We start from the raw sequence: 13,756 nt of genomic DNA on the forward strand, positions 1-13,756 counted from the left end.
GTACATCTTCATGGATCTTCAGAGATCTGCTCCAAAGGGGTGTGCTGTTGCTTAGTGATTGTTATATTTGTTCAATAATAATAGGAAAAGCATATTAATAGCAGGAATCTTTCCTAAAATAAGTCCCTTACAGCCTTGCTCACTTGTTGCAGATTATATAATAATTAAGGCATTTCACGATGATCACCTGCTAATTATTAGCTTGCCTCATTATGGCTTCTGACAGACATGTATAGAAAACAAGACTGTGATCATTATTTTAGACCTTTGTTTCTAGCTTTTGCTGTATTCTAAGAGTTATGTGTTTGAGGATCTGCTCTGTAGTTGTCTTTTTGTTGTTTGTTTGCTGTGGAGGATTGAAACGAGTGCCTTGCACATGGTGGATAAATAATTCTAACAGTGAGCTGCACTCTCAGCCTTAGTTGCTGTCTTTATCTGCTGACTAATCAAGAATCACCTAATCAAGAATTAGGTGCACTGTAGCTACTATCTTGGATAATCTTCTCTGGGATCATTTTAACTTCTGGGATGCTCACATCATTTTGTCCTAAAATCTTGACAAATCCTATTTTTTTCTCCTAAAATTATTGCCATTTCATGTTTTTTGCAGTTTTATATAAAAACTGTATATAACAAAAAACCCCAAATTTGTTGCTTTTTTTTTTCTGTCTCTTAGTTGATCTAGCATTTAAGGATTCAGTAAAGATTCATAGGAATCAAGAGGTGACCCTAGGTTTATTTTTTAGTTGCAGATATTTATATGACTGCCCTAATTCTTTTCTTTCTTTCTTTTTTTTTTTTTTTTGGTTTTTCGAGACAGGGTTTCTCTGTGTAGCCCTGGCTGTCCTGGAACTCTGTAGACCAGGCTACCTCGAACTCAGAAATCCGCCTGCCTCTGCCTCCCAAGTGCTGGGATTAAAGGCGTGCGCCACCACCGCCCGGCTGACTGCCCTAATTCTTATTAGTGTTTACTACCCACCCCTCATGGTGTAGAGCAGGTGCATTCTAAACTTAAATAGTTAGATTTCAATAGTGCAATATTGCAGGGTTAGTGTTTGGGGAACTTGTTGGATTTTATTTATTTAGAGAATATTTAGTTCAGATATGACTGCATGTACTCTAGATATTTGAGATGCAGAGGCAGGAAGACTTACATACCTCTGGGAGTTGGAGGCCAGCCAGAGCAGTGTGGGTTCTGTAGTGGCACTTCCAGTGAGTCATATACCACTTAATCTGCTCCCTGTTGCCACATATACCCAATGAGAGTAACTGTCTGGTAGAGTTGTTACAAAGTGCTTGAGGTAGTTTTAGTAAAGATTTTAAAAGTATATCTATTATAAATAAGCACCAGCAAGTGTTCTTTTATTCTCTAATATATGCACATATGTACATTTAACTACAGGAAAGCCAATAATACATAAATTTGAATGTGTGTTGAAAGACAACATCTTGCTCTGTTATGTAGGTCTACCCTAAAATTCTGCTACAGTCTCTCTTTTTTTTTTGGGGGGGGGGGTTCAAGACAGGGTTTCTCTATAGCCCTGGCTGTCCTGGAACTCACTCTATAGACAAAGTTGGCCTCGAACTCAGAAATCCACCTGCCTCTGCCTCCCAAGTGCTGGGATTAAAGGTGTGCGCCACCACCGCCTGGCATGTATAAACAATTTTAAGGCATAGACAGGCATGGAAATTTAATTTAGGGACATATTATCAGAGTTCTTGTGTGTTGGTGTTTCTATTTCAATATACTATATTTTTAATGGTCTAGGTAAAAACAAAACAAAAAGCCAATTAGAATAAATTAGTTCCATGTTTTAGATAATAGTGAATGTTTTCAAATTGTTTTGATTCCAACTTAAAAATAGAAACATTCACTTTATTGGTTGGGTGGGAGAGACTTTTCATTCAATTGAGCTTTTGTGGTTTTATTCTAAATTTTTGTTATTTTTTTAAAGTATGTGTATATGAGGGGGGAAGGGAAGGAAGAAGGTGGAACACAAGCAAGAAGGAAACCAGAAGGGGATATATATAGCATCGCCCTAAAGCTGGAGTTAAAGCAGTTGTACGCTGCCCAATGTGAGTGCTAGGAATCAAACTGGAGGAAGCCCCTGGAGGAGCAGTATAACTGTTGAGCTCTCTCTACCCTGTGATACATACTAGTGTTAGATTTTTGAGACAAGGTTTCATTATGTGTAGCCCCAGCTGGTCTGAAACTCACAGAGAGCCTACCTTGCTTCTTGAACACTGGAATTTAAAGGAATTAAAGATATGTGCCACCATACTGGCCCCTGTGGTATTGATTTTTGAAATTATTTATGTATAAGTAAGAGATTTCTTGTAACAAAATGTTGTGGATTTCCCCTTAAATTAAATAGATCTTAGTATATTTTAAGGACATCTTTAAATTAACAGTTTTACTTTATATATGTATGGCTGTTTTGTCTGCACATATGTCTGTATTCCACATGTGTACCTGGTACCAACAGGAGTCAGGAGAGGGCACATGCCCTGCAATTGGATGGGTACAGATGCAATGAAGTGGGTCCTCTGGAAGATCCTCAGCAAGTTCTCTTAACTGCAGAGCCATCTAGCACCTATGCTTTAAGAATATTTATTACGCCGAGCTGTGGTGGCGCACGCCTTTAATCCCAGCACTTGGGAGTCAGAGGCAGGTGGATTTCTGAGTTTGAGACCAGCCTGGTCTACAGAGTGAGTTCCAGGACAGCCAGAACTACACAGAGAAACCCTGTCTCAAAAAACCAAAAAAAAAAAAAAAAAAAAAATTATTATTACTATATTGATGCTAACAGTATTGTATCTTATTTATGGCGTTGAAACTACTTTTGGAAGTCATTAAATATTTAAAAATTCACTCGCAAAATTTGCCCTTGGCTTTAAAGAATGAGTCAACCCATAGACAAACAAGTAAATACATAAGTTCTTGCAGTAGTCCTGACTGAATTTTAAACTATGAGCTTTAGTGTGAAAAGTTGAGTTCTTCAACAGAACTTACCAGTTAGTTAAAGAGATGACCATGACATAAGCAAGAGAGAAATGCATGTGACACTATGATGTACACACATAATTTATCAATTTGATGGATGTCGTTGAGAAGAGTGACAGTGTAGACTTGAAGGTACTCATCAGAAGGAAAAGCATTGCCATATTCACATTCAATCATTGCACGTTCCTGGATCCTAAAGTATCCGAGCTGCTGTCCCTAGTTTTAGCAGGGATCCTTCACAGCCTAGTGCCTTGACATAAACCCAAAATGTTTTAAACATCAAAGTAGATGCTCATGGACGTCAATAAGTGATTCAGAAGTCCAGGCAGACAGGCAGGTTAGAGTGCTTTCTCTCCTGCTGTCTCTGGCACCCCACACCCATCTTTCAGTGTTTATGGTTTATTTTATTTTATTTTATTTGTTTTTTTTGAGACAGGGTTTCTCTGTGTAGCCCTGGCTGTCCTGGAACTCACTCTGTAGACCAGGCTAGCCTCGAACTCAGAAATCCACCTGCCTCTGCCTCCCAAGTGCTGGGATTAAAGGCGTGTGCCATCACTGCCTGGCTCGTGTTTATGTTATTTTTATGCAGAAAATAACAGGTTGGCTTGCTGCTTGTTACAGGTGTTTCATGTTTCAGCTTAGCAAATATTGCATCGTTTTAACTTCCCCAAGAAACCAGCAACTATCAGGTGTTTTTGGAGGTATACTGAACCAATGTATAGGGATTCCACACTGTGCAAATTATTTACTTAGATGTAGACTATAAACTCAAGGTTACAAAGTGTATCTGGGTGAGGTATAGAGAGAGAAAAGTGGATTTAGAGAGGAGTTGCCATACTGCTTTTTCCTTTGTCAATTTTGGTGGTTTCTGCTTTTAACGTTGTTGAAAGATGTTTTTTTTTTTTTCTCCTTCATCAGTTTTTTGTTTGTTTGGTTTGGTTTTTGAGGGGTTTTTTTTTTTTTTTTGAGACAAACTTTCTCTTATAGCCTGGGCTGTCCTGGAACTCACTTTGTAGACCAGGCTGGCCTCAAACTCAGAAATCTGCCTGCCTCTGCCTCCCAAGTGCTGGGATTAAAGGCGTGCACCACCACCACCCGGCGCCTTCATCAGTTTTATTTCTCTTATTACCAGGATTATTTCAGAAGCAGTTTCTCCATGAGAACTCTGTCCCTGTCTCTTAACTAGAAAGTGCAGCTGCACAAATTTTTGTTGTTCTTACTCAGAGACAATGGATCTAATGCTGTATCACCTAAATCTGAGTTAGTGGCAGTTTTATCCCTAAGAGACTATAATACCTCAGTTGTCCTAGATACATGACATCATGTAACATTGTGATCAAATAGACATCTTTTTGCATTACATATGGGATTTAGAAATCTATTTTATTTATTCTATGTGTATATGTGTATGTCTGAGTGTATGTATTATACCATATGCATTCAAGACCCTTAGAAGATGAAAAGAGGACATTGGGTCCTCTGGACCTGTAAGTGGTTGTGGGGTACCATGTAGGTGCTGTGATTCAAATTCATTCAGTCTTCTATAAGAGCAGTAAGTATTTGTAATCATTGAGCTATCTCGTCAGCCCCTACATTTGGGATTTTAAATCTGTCTTCTAGTCTCAGAATTGGGTGTTATGGAATGGGTTCTATTTATAGTGGAGAACCTTAAAAAATATAATGTTAAAGCTGGGCAGAAGTGGCTCACGTCGTTAATCCCAGCACTAGGGAGGCAGAGGCAGGTGTATTTCTGAGTTCGAGACCAGCCTGGTCTACAGAGTGAGTTCCAGGACAGCCAGGGCTACACAGAGAAAAAACCCTGTCTCAAAAAAGAGCTACATCTTGATGGGGGTATTGGTAGGGAGGGGGGAGAGAGAGTGGCAGAATCTTCAGGAGAGCTTGAACTCAAGAGATCTTTCAGCCTCTGCCCCCCGAGTGCTGGAATTAAAGGTGGGTACCATCAAACCCAGCCAGAAGTATCTTGATAATAGATGGATTTTTTGTTTAACTTGATAAAAATTCTGAAAGAGGACAGTAGATTCTAAGGAGTTGAAGTGAATATGAACGAATATAATTCTGTACATGTAAAAATAGCTGTTTTATTATACCATATATTGTATTTGTTACACTATCTTTTGGTACTGAGAATGGTATTAATAAGTTAAAAACAACCCTTTTTTCTAGATTTCTTAGGTTATCCTTTTACAGATTTTTATTTTATGTGTGTGTGTGTGTGTGTGTGTGTGTGTGTACGTGTACACACGTGAGTGTGTGCCAATGACTGGAGCAACAGGTGGTTATGAGCCACCATGGTACTCTTTTTCAAGATTTCTTTTATGTCTGAGATTGTTGGCGTTGAGCACAGCTGGCAATAAGGAATTTTTTTTCGTTAATAAAATATTAAACATTTTGAGATTTAAATTATTTTAAATTACTTAAATTCCAGAGATTTGAAGGATTCTAAGTGATACGTTTGCCTGGGTCCAGTTATAAATACAGTACATGAGAGAGACAGAATGAGGAAGTGAGTGTTGCGTTATGCGGAAGATGGGGAAAAAGTTATTACAGCACTCTGAAAAGTCCCGTGGTCGTGGCTGCCATGCCCATGTATGTCCTTGGTTATGGGAGAGAGGCACACTTAATCAAAGAATCTTTTTGTAATTTCAAAACAACAAAAACTATTAATTGATGGACTAATTCAAATTTTAGAAAAAGCTTTGTGATAGGATAGGCTATTCTAATCATCTAAGAGGTGGTTTCTGTGTAGACCTGGAGTTTTCTGGTAAGTCTATGAGTTGCCGTGTGTGGTGTGGGTATGTTAGTTGTGTAACTACTACAAATAAAATAATCTAGCACCACATTTTTCTCAAGAACCTTGAACTTAATTTTAAATTATAAAAATAAATACATTAAAGAAAAACTGGAAAGGCTAATAACAAAGTCCATTACTAAGTTAGTAATATGAACAGCTTTTAAATATACTTCCCTCTAGTTTTTACAAGTTCTTTTGTTTTTTTCAGTTATTGTTTTAGAAGGTCAATTTTAGTGGCTACCAAAAAGTAGATTGAATAGGTAATTGCAATTTTTCTATTGCAGGACATGAAAGTTAGTAGTTTTCCAACTTTAATGATTCTTTGGATATTTGTAAGGATGGAGGTGGAAGGAAGAGGGATGGTTGTAGAGGGGTTATAGATGTACATGATCTAATTTGTATGTTTTTGGACAGAAATGTTGATTTTTTTTTTAAATTACTAATATCTATACTTGCTATATACCATGTACTGTGCTGTATAATAAGTAACATCAGATTTTGGGTTGTTTTCATTTCCTTGATTGCTAGTGACGTTGACTATTTTCTCACATATTTTGCTGTTTACACTTATATCTGCTGTGACAGACAGTGCTTGGATAGAGAGTGATTGTTAGTACTCTGAAATTAAAATGATCATGTAAAACAATTCCTTGTTCCTCCTTGAAAATACTGTCAGTCTTGCTAAGGAAATGCCAGCCTTCAATGTCATCTCGAGTTTCCCACTTAACACCGAAGCACATTTGCTGTCATTTATACTCTATTCCAAAATAACAGTCTCTTAACATTCTTATCGGTGTGGTAGTATGCTAGAATTGTAACAGGGTTGAGGGACATACACATAATAATAGTGTGAACACCGGTCATCATGTTTATGAACCCAAACAGAACCTAATAAAGGAATTTTTATAAACTTGTATTTTAGAAGGAAACCATATTTGCCCCCATCTAAATTAGTTTCTGATAATATATAGTCGAGAGATTTTGATTTTTGAGTACCTGTTACATTAATATACTTGTGTTATCTGTAGCAGAGACAGCCCAGCACTGCCAAGAGCAGCCCAGACAGTTCCTTTTCTGCTTCAGGACACCCGCTCAGGTAGAGAAAGCCTTATCATTGACTGCTGCACCACAGGAAAGGTTTTTACGGCGAGCCAGAGTGAACCGAAGTGAGGTTGTTATCAGACATGAGGAGTCACAGCTTGTACCCTCTAAGTTTGATAACGTGTTCAATAAATATTAAGAAAGAGAGATACGGACTGGGGAGGAGCAGTAAACCATCCCAGAACATGATAGATAGGCTTCTCAAGAGAGTCACTTTTTTAGATGTCTTTACAATGACTATTCATATGATCCTGTGGTGCAAAGGTTGTAACTTACAAGGTCTAAAGATGTATAAGCTGATGCACTTACATTTCTTTCAGAATTTTGTTTATAAGTTGATTTCATCTTGTGCACAGTTATAGCTTTCAGAATGAGAAAGGAGTGCTAATATCTGGGAGGCTCCTTCCCCAGCACCTCATAAGCCAGGTGTCATCACAGCACAGGCCTGTAGTTCCAGCACGCAGAAGGTTGAAGCTACATGACCTGAAGTTCAAGGTCATACATGTCTACATAGGGTTTGTATACATTCTGGCCTTGAGTAAACAGAGTTCACTTAGTATTTTAGCACTCTTGTTATGAGACTTTTTTTTTTTTTAAAGAAAACTTAACATTTTCTCTATTTAATTTTGGTTTTTGTCAGATGTGTGGATGTTCCTTGACTCTGAGTCAGCAGAAAAGACAAATACTCAAAAGTGATGCATATATACGATTACCATGGTATATTGCAACTAGAGTTTCGGTTCTGAGTTTGCCTGCATGGGTGTTCATATTTAGCCTGAGTCTTTTTCCTCATCTATAGAATAAGGTTCATAATTGTGTCAACTTTAATTGATGGCTAACTGACACAGCTTGCAAGTTGTACTTCACAGTATTGGCTGATGTTATCACTATTTGGGAAATCAATAATAGCTCCCAGGATCCAAATAGAGAAATTTCATAGTTCCTGAGTGGCCTGTTGACTGTGATCTAAGCAAAATGAAGTTCTATAGATATTTATTTGATTTTACGTAAGCAAGCATGAGTCAGTCAAATAGGTTATAGGCTTTTTGTTGGCTTTAAAAATAAGACATCTTGCCGGGCGGTGGTGGCGCACGCCTTTAATCACTTGGGAGGCAGAGGCAGGTGGATTTCTGAGTTCGAGGCCAGCCTGGTCTACAGAGTGAGCTCCAGGACAGCCAGGGCTGCACAGAGAAACCCTGTCTCGAAAAACCAAAAAGAAAAAGAAAAAAATTAAGACATCTTTCTGTACAGTGAAATGAATTAAATGGCACTAGTTTTTTCTTTCCTCTGGTCATCTGTGCTCTGGGAGGATTATTTGTTATAGAGGTTCAAACGTCCTATAATAATGGGACATGTTGAGGCTGAGATGATTGGGAACGCAGAATTAAGTATAAAATACTGGATTTAAAAAAAAAAACAGCAAATTTATTGTTTTGTTTTTGTTTTTTTGAGACAGGGTTTCTCAGTATAGCCTGGCTGTCCTGGAACTCACTCTGTAGAGCAGGCTGGCCTCAAACTCAGAAATCCACCTGCCTCTGCCTCCCAAGTGCTGGGATTAAAGGCGTCCGCCACCACTGCCCAGCAGCAAATTTATTCTGAGTTTAACTTAGCCAATAATGAATTTAGGGAATACGAAATTGGCAAAACATTAAATATGTTCTTACCACATAGAGAAATAACTGTGAAATGATTTATTTAATTTATGTGGGCTTTTTTGTTATGTGTATGCATGTACATTTGTACATGTGTGTGGGTGTGTGTTGCATCATGATTTCATTACATAGTCCTGATAATGACAAACAAGCTGGCCTTGAACCTGGAAATACCGTCCTGCATTGCCTTCTAAATGTTAAAGTTATAGGAATGCACCATCATGTTCTGCTAATTAGTCTATTAATCATTTCACAATGAGTACATGTGCAACTTTATATAATCATCCTGTCAATTAAAACTACTAAATGTGAGAAGAAATGGTTTTTTTTCTTTAGTATGAAATATAAAAACAAAGCTAGTTTACTTGTTTAAAGTTTTATTTTATGTGTCTAAATGTTTTGCTTACGTGTAATAGGGGGAGTGATCCTTTAAAATTGGAGTTATGGGTGGTTGGACTGCCATGTGAATGTTGAGAATTTAACCTAGGTCCTCCACAAGAGCAACAAGTGCTATTACACTGAGCCATCGCTACAGTCCTAGAAATGTTTAATGATAAATATTTAAGACTTGAAGATTTATTTGGAATTATTTAAAATAAACACTTTCAAATTTGAGTATTTTAAAGATTGAACAATTTGTGTGACTGTTACAGTAAAATATAGATATTTAGGATGAATTATAAAGTCATGATACAATCTGATTATTACACTTATTTATGTGTAGAAACATATCACTGTATACTTGTAGAGATCAGAAGACAACTTACAGTCATTTGCTCTCTTTTTCCACCTGATGGGTTCTGGTAGTTGAAGTCAAGCTGTTATGCTGTATCCAGTAAGCCATCTCACTAGCCCCACTGTGTTTAATAATAGCTACTGTTGGATATGTAGACGAGACACTTTGCTCCTTATGCTATGTATCAGCCATATGGACGATGCTATAAAGTTACATTTTATTTACTGTTTATTCTTTCAAATGATATAAAGCAACAAGTACTTTATATACATTATAACTATTGAAACTAAATTGTATTTAAATATTATATGGGAAGCTGGGCATGGTGGTTTACATCTTTATTCCCAGCACTGAAGACTGTTTTCGACTATAGAGACCCTGCCTCAAAAAAAGAAAACAAAACCCAAATATGTATGTGTGTTTTATCTATTTATTTATTATATGGCATAATCAATTGTAAATTTCCTTGATTTAATATGTATATGTAAACATTTATTTGGTTTTTTAGAGTTTTAGATTTACATTAATTGGTAATTTGTTTTTTATTGCAGAAATATATGAGTCAATGGGTCCAGTAATTGGAATGACTCCGGATAAGAGAGCTGAGACTCCGGGAGCTGAGAAGGTTGCAGGACTGAGTCAGATTTACAAAATGGGAAGTTTGCCTGAAGCTGGGGATGCTGCTAGGCCAAAGGCCACTCTAGTGGGCAGTGACTCAGCAGATGACGAACTAACAAACTTGAACTGGCTTCATGAGAGTAGTAATCTTCTAACAAACCTCAGGCTTGGAAGTGAAGGCCTTCCAATGGTTAGTCCGTTGTATGACATAGAGGGAGATGATATGCCATCCTTCGGACCATCATACTACCAGAACCCAGAAAAAAAATCAGCAACTTCAAAGCCCCCATACTCCTTTAGTCTTCTCATTTATATGGCTATTGAACACTCACCAAATAAATGTTTGCCTGTCAAAGAAATTTACAGCTGGATTCTGGATCGCTTCCCATACTTTGCCACTGCACCTACAGGCTGGAAGAATTCTGTTCGGCATAATCTATCCTTGAATAAATGTTTTCAGAAAGTGGAAAGAAGTCATGGCAAGGTGAGTGTTCATAAACATCGTTCTGTGTGGTGAGGGAATTAATAGAGTCCTGTAAAATTTAAGACAAGAGAAATAAGCTATGCCAAGTTAGCTTGAAGTTATTTATAGTCTTCATTTGCTTTAATTTATGATGTTTTAAAGTTTCTTAGTGTTGAAAGAAACTTACTAAAATTACATTCAGTCTGCCTTTGGGACCTAGATTATTCTTTGCCGTTCCTTCTTCACCTTGTTACTCACCCCTGCCCTTACCTGAAATTGAACTTAGGGCCTTGAGCATACTATGTTAGGAAAGCACTCTACCACTGTGCTATCCCCAAACCACCTGAGTTCCTCCCTCCCTCCCTCCCTCCCTCCCTCCCTCCCTTCCTTCTGAAGGTGTGTGTTTCTCTTTTTTAAAAGATCTGTTTACGCTTGCTCACCTACCTACTGACCTACTGACCTACTGACCTACCTACTTACATTACATGTCTATCTGTGAAGCCCTGGAACTCTCTGTAGACTAGCCAGACTGGCCTCAAACTCAGAGATCCGTCTGCCCCTGCCTCCCAAGGGATTAAAGGTGTATGCCACCACTGCCCAACAGATATTATTTATTTTTAACTGTGTTTCTGAGTTTGTGCTTGACTACAGTGTCTTCAGAAGTCACAAGATGCTAGGATTAAAGCTGTGTGCCACCACCACTCAGCTCTCTTTATTAATAACTTTTAAATTTTTATTTATTTGTTTGTTTATGTTTTTTTGCCTTTCCTTTCATTTCATTTTATTTTATTTTATTTTTTCGAGACAACAGGGTTTCTCTGTGTAGCCCTGGCTGTCCTGGAACTCACTCTGTAGACCAGCTAGCCTCGAACTCTCAGAAATCCGCCCACCTCTGCCTCCCAAGTGCTGGGATTAAAGGCGTGCGCCACCACTGCCCAGCAGTATATTTTTTTAGGAACTTATTTTCACTTTTGTCTTTTTATTTTTGTCTTTTCTTGGGTAATAGCATTTGTTCCTGTGGGTTTACATAGTGTCTTGATGGTGACTCTCAAATCTTCCTAAAGACCAGACCTAATTTACAACTAATTGTTTAATCTGGAGATAAATTGGGACTTTGTTTTTTCTTCTTCTAAGATCCCAGATTCTAAGCTTGATGTTTGTTCTTCATGATGCCAGGTTACTTGGATATAAAGTTTGAAAGGAATTTATACATTATACTGATGAACTTCTTATTTCATGACCAGGAAAATAAGGCCCAGATAGGTAGAACCATTTGATCCTGGCCTGTAAAAACCAAGGTTAGACTCTAGGAAATAAAATACCTATAAATGTTCAAGTACTCGTCAATTGAAGTGTGTATATGTGTGTGTACATGTCTCTGTCTGTCTGTCTCTCCACATATAAAGTTCTTCTATATACAGTTTTATTTGTTTGATTTTTATTTAATGAATTTGCTTTTTTTCTTTCCTTCCCTCCTTACCTCTCTCTCTTTTTCCCTCCCTCCCTTTGTAGAGCTAGGATTTCATGTAGCCAGCTGAGATCAAACTCAGTGTGTAGCTAAGGGTGGCTGTCTAAAGTAAATTGCTTTGATAAGATACATGGCCAAGATCCGGTGCTCTTTATATGGTGGGCACGTTATCCACCTCTGAGCTCTACCCTCAGGCTGCTGTGTTCCTTTAATTAGCCTATGATTTTAAGGACAAACAAAATGAAAAGGGAACTCCAAGATCATCAAATCACCCACAAAAAAAGTAGTGGCAAAATGTTACTCCCTCAAGCAGAGGGGGCAAGCTGGGATCCGAGAGGATGGTGAGGGTCCAGGAGGCCTGGTCACTTTTTCCTCTAGATTCCTTTCCAGGCTGTTGGGTATTGCCCGTGAGAATCACAAAGTCAATGTGGAAAATGTAATTACTGTTTCAGAATGCCAAAAGCCAATTTCTCTTTTATAAAGCTTTTATTTTAATATTAAAGTCTTGTTTGTTTGTTTTCTCTTCTCATGATAGGGCTTCTCTATTTAGCTTAGGTAGGAACTCATGATCCTTCTGCATTGGCCTCCCAAGTATGTTATCATCACACTAGACTTCAGCCAATGCTTTGGAGATAGAGAGGCTGTAAACAAATATTCAAGGCAGCTTCTGAAAGGCAAGAACTCTGAGGGAAGCTGCCTAGGAAAGACGGAAAGAAGGACCAAAGGGACTCCAAAGGCAGGGTTAAGTACAGCTTAGAAAAATGCCTGAATGCCTTGGTAAAATACAAGAACTAGCCATGCTATGTATTCTAAGAAGACATTCTCCACCAGATGCCCTGGGAGACACATGATTATCATGGAGCTCCTTGGAGCTCTGGATGCTGATCCTGAGAGTCAGACAGCTAAAAAACTCTGTGTTTAGAAGATGTGGTATTGTAGTATTGTCTAAGATATAAATCCCGACGGCAGGTTTGTTGCCCACCCCAAGATTTATGTTCCCAATGAAACACACACACACACACTTGCACACACACACACACACACACACACACACACACAGCCTTGATATTTTGATATGCCTTAAACAGCACTGCCTAGCCTCCATGCCATTATTCCCAAGTTATTATTTACCAATGTTCTATCTTGGCTTCTCTCGACTCTGCTCAATTGGGCCAGCCTCTCCCAGCTCCTTCACATGGCAACCATATCTCTCTGTCCTGCACTCTTCTCAGGTATGGCATCTCTCCCGCCACACTTCCCTAGTATGTGGGATCTCTCCTTCATCCTTCTCTCTTCTCCTGGCCCCAAGCCTGGGAATCCTCAAATCCCACCTCTGTCTCCCTCCCCAGCTATTGGCTGTTGACATCTTTATTACCAATCAGAACCTATTGGGACAGGTTCCCAGAAGTTAAGTGCAGACATTCTTATACAAACAGGTTTTGAGGGGAACATAATTAGCATTCGTACAAACAGCTATAGAGGGTGGTTCTGATGCTAAGGTCCTGTTTTCCAATTGCTTTTTGATAGATCAATAAAGATGCCTGGGCCAATTGCTGAGTGAAGGAAAGAGATGGGACTTCTGGATTCTCGAGGACAGGCTAAGAGACACAGGATGAGGAAGGGAAATTTTATCATGCTTTGAAGGGAGAAAAGGTGACCAGCCATGTGAGATCTTGGGGGAGCGGCAATAGCAACTAGCTGAGGGCAGTTTTGGGTTGCTGAACGAGGAAAAGGTAACCAGGACACTAAGCTAAGGGCAGTTTAAGATGTGCTGAGTGAAGAGTATTGGGAAGTGCATGCTAGCCCAGGAGAAGCACCCAGCAATTGAGCCAAGGTGGCAGGTTGAAATTGAGCCGTGTGTGTGTGTGTGTGTGTGTGTGTGTGTGTGTGTGTGTGTGTGTG

General features: G+C 38.7%; 1 protein-coding gene across 3 annotated transcripts in view; it reads left to right on the top strand.

Moving 5' to 3' along the window:
• The window catches only part of Foxn2 (forkhead box N2), a 52,563-nt gene that overhangs the window by 14,392 nt on the left and 24,415 nt on the right, over positions 1-13,756 (top strand). For 2 of the 3 annotated variants that reach the window (XM_028765149.1, XM_028765151.1), the window contains exon 2: positions 9,857-10,407. In XM_028765149.1, the coding sequence (XP_028620982.1) occupies positions 9,871-10,407 (537 nt within the window). In that variant the 5' untranslated portion in view covers positions 9,857-9,870. Of the gene's footprint in view, positions 1-4,883; positions 4,955-9,856; positions 10,408-13,756 lie in introns of those variants that run through there. The other variant, XM_028765150.1, reaches the window with a different exon arrangement.

The sequence above is a fragment of the Grammomys surdaster genome, unplaced genomic scaffold, assembly GCF_004785775.1.
Source record: "Grammomys surdaster isolate TR1022 unplaced genomic scaffold, NIH_TR_1.0 149, whole genome shotgun sequence".
Lineage (NCBI taxonomy): Eukaryota > Metazoa > Chordata > Mammalia > Rodentia > Muridae > Grammomys > Grammomys surdaster.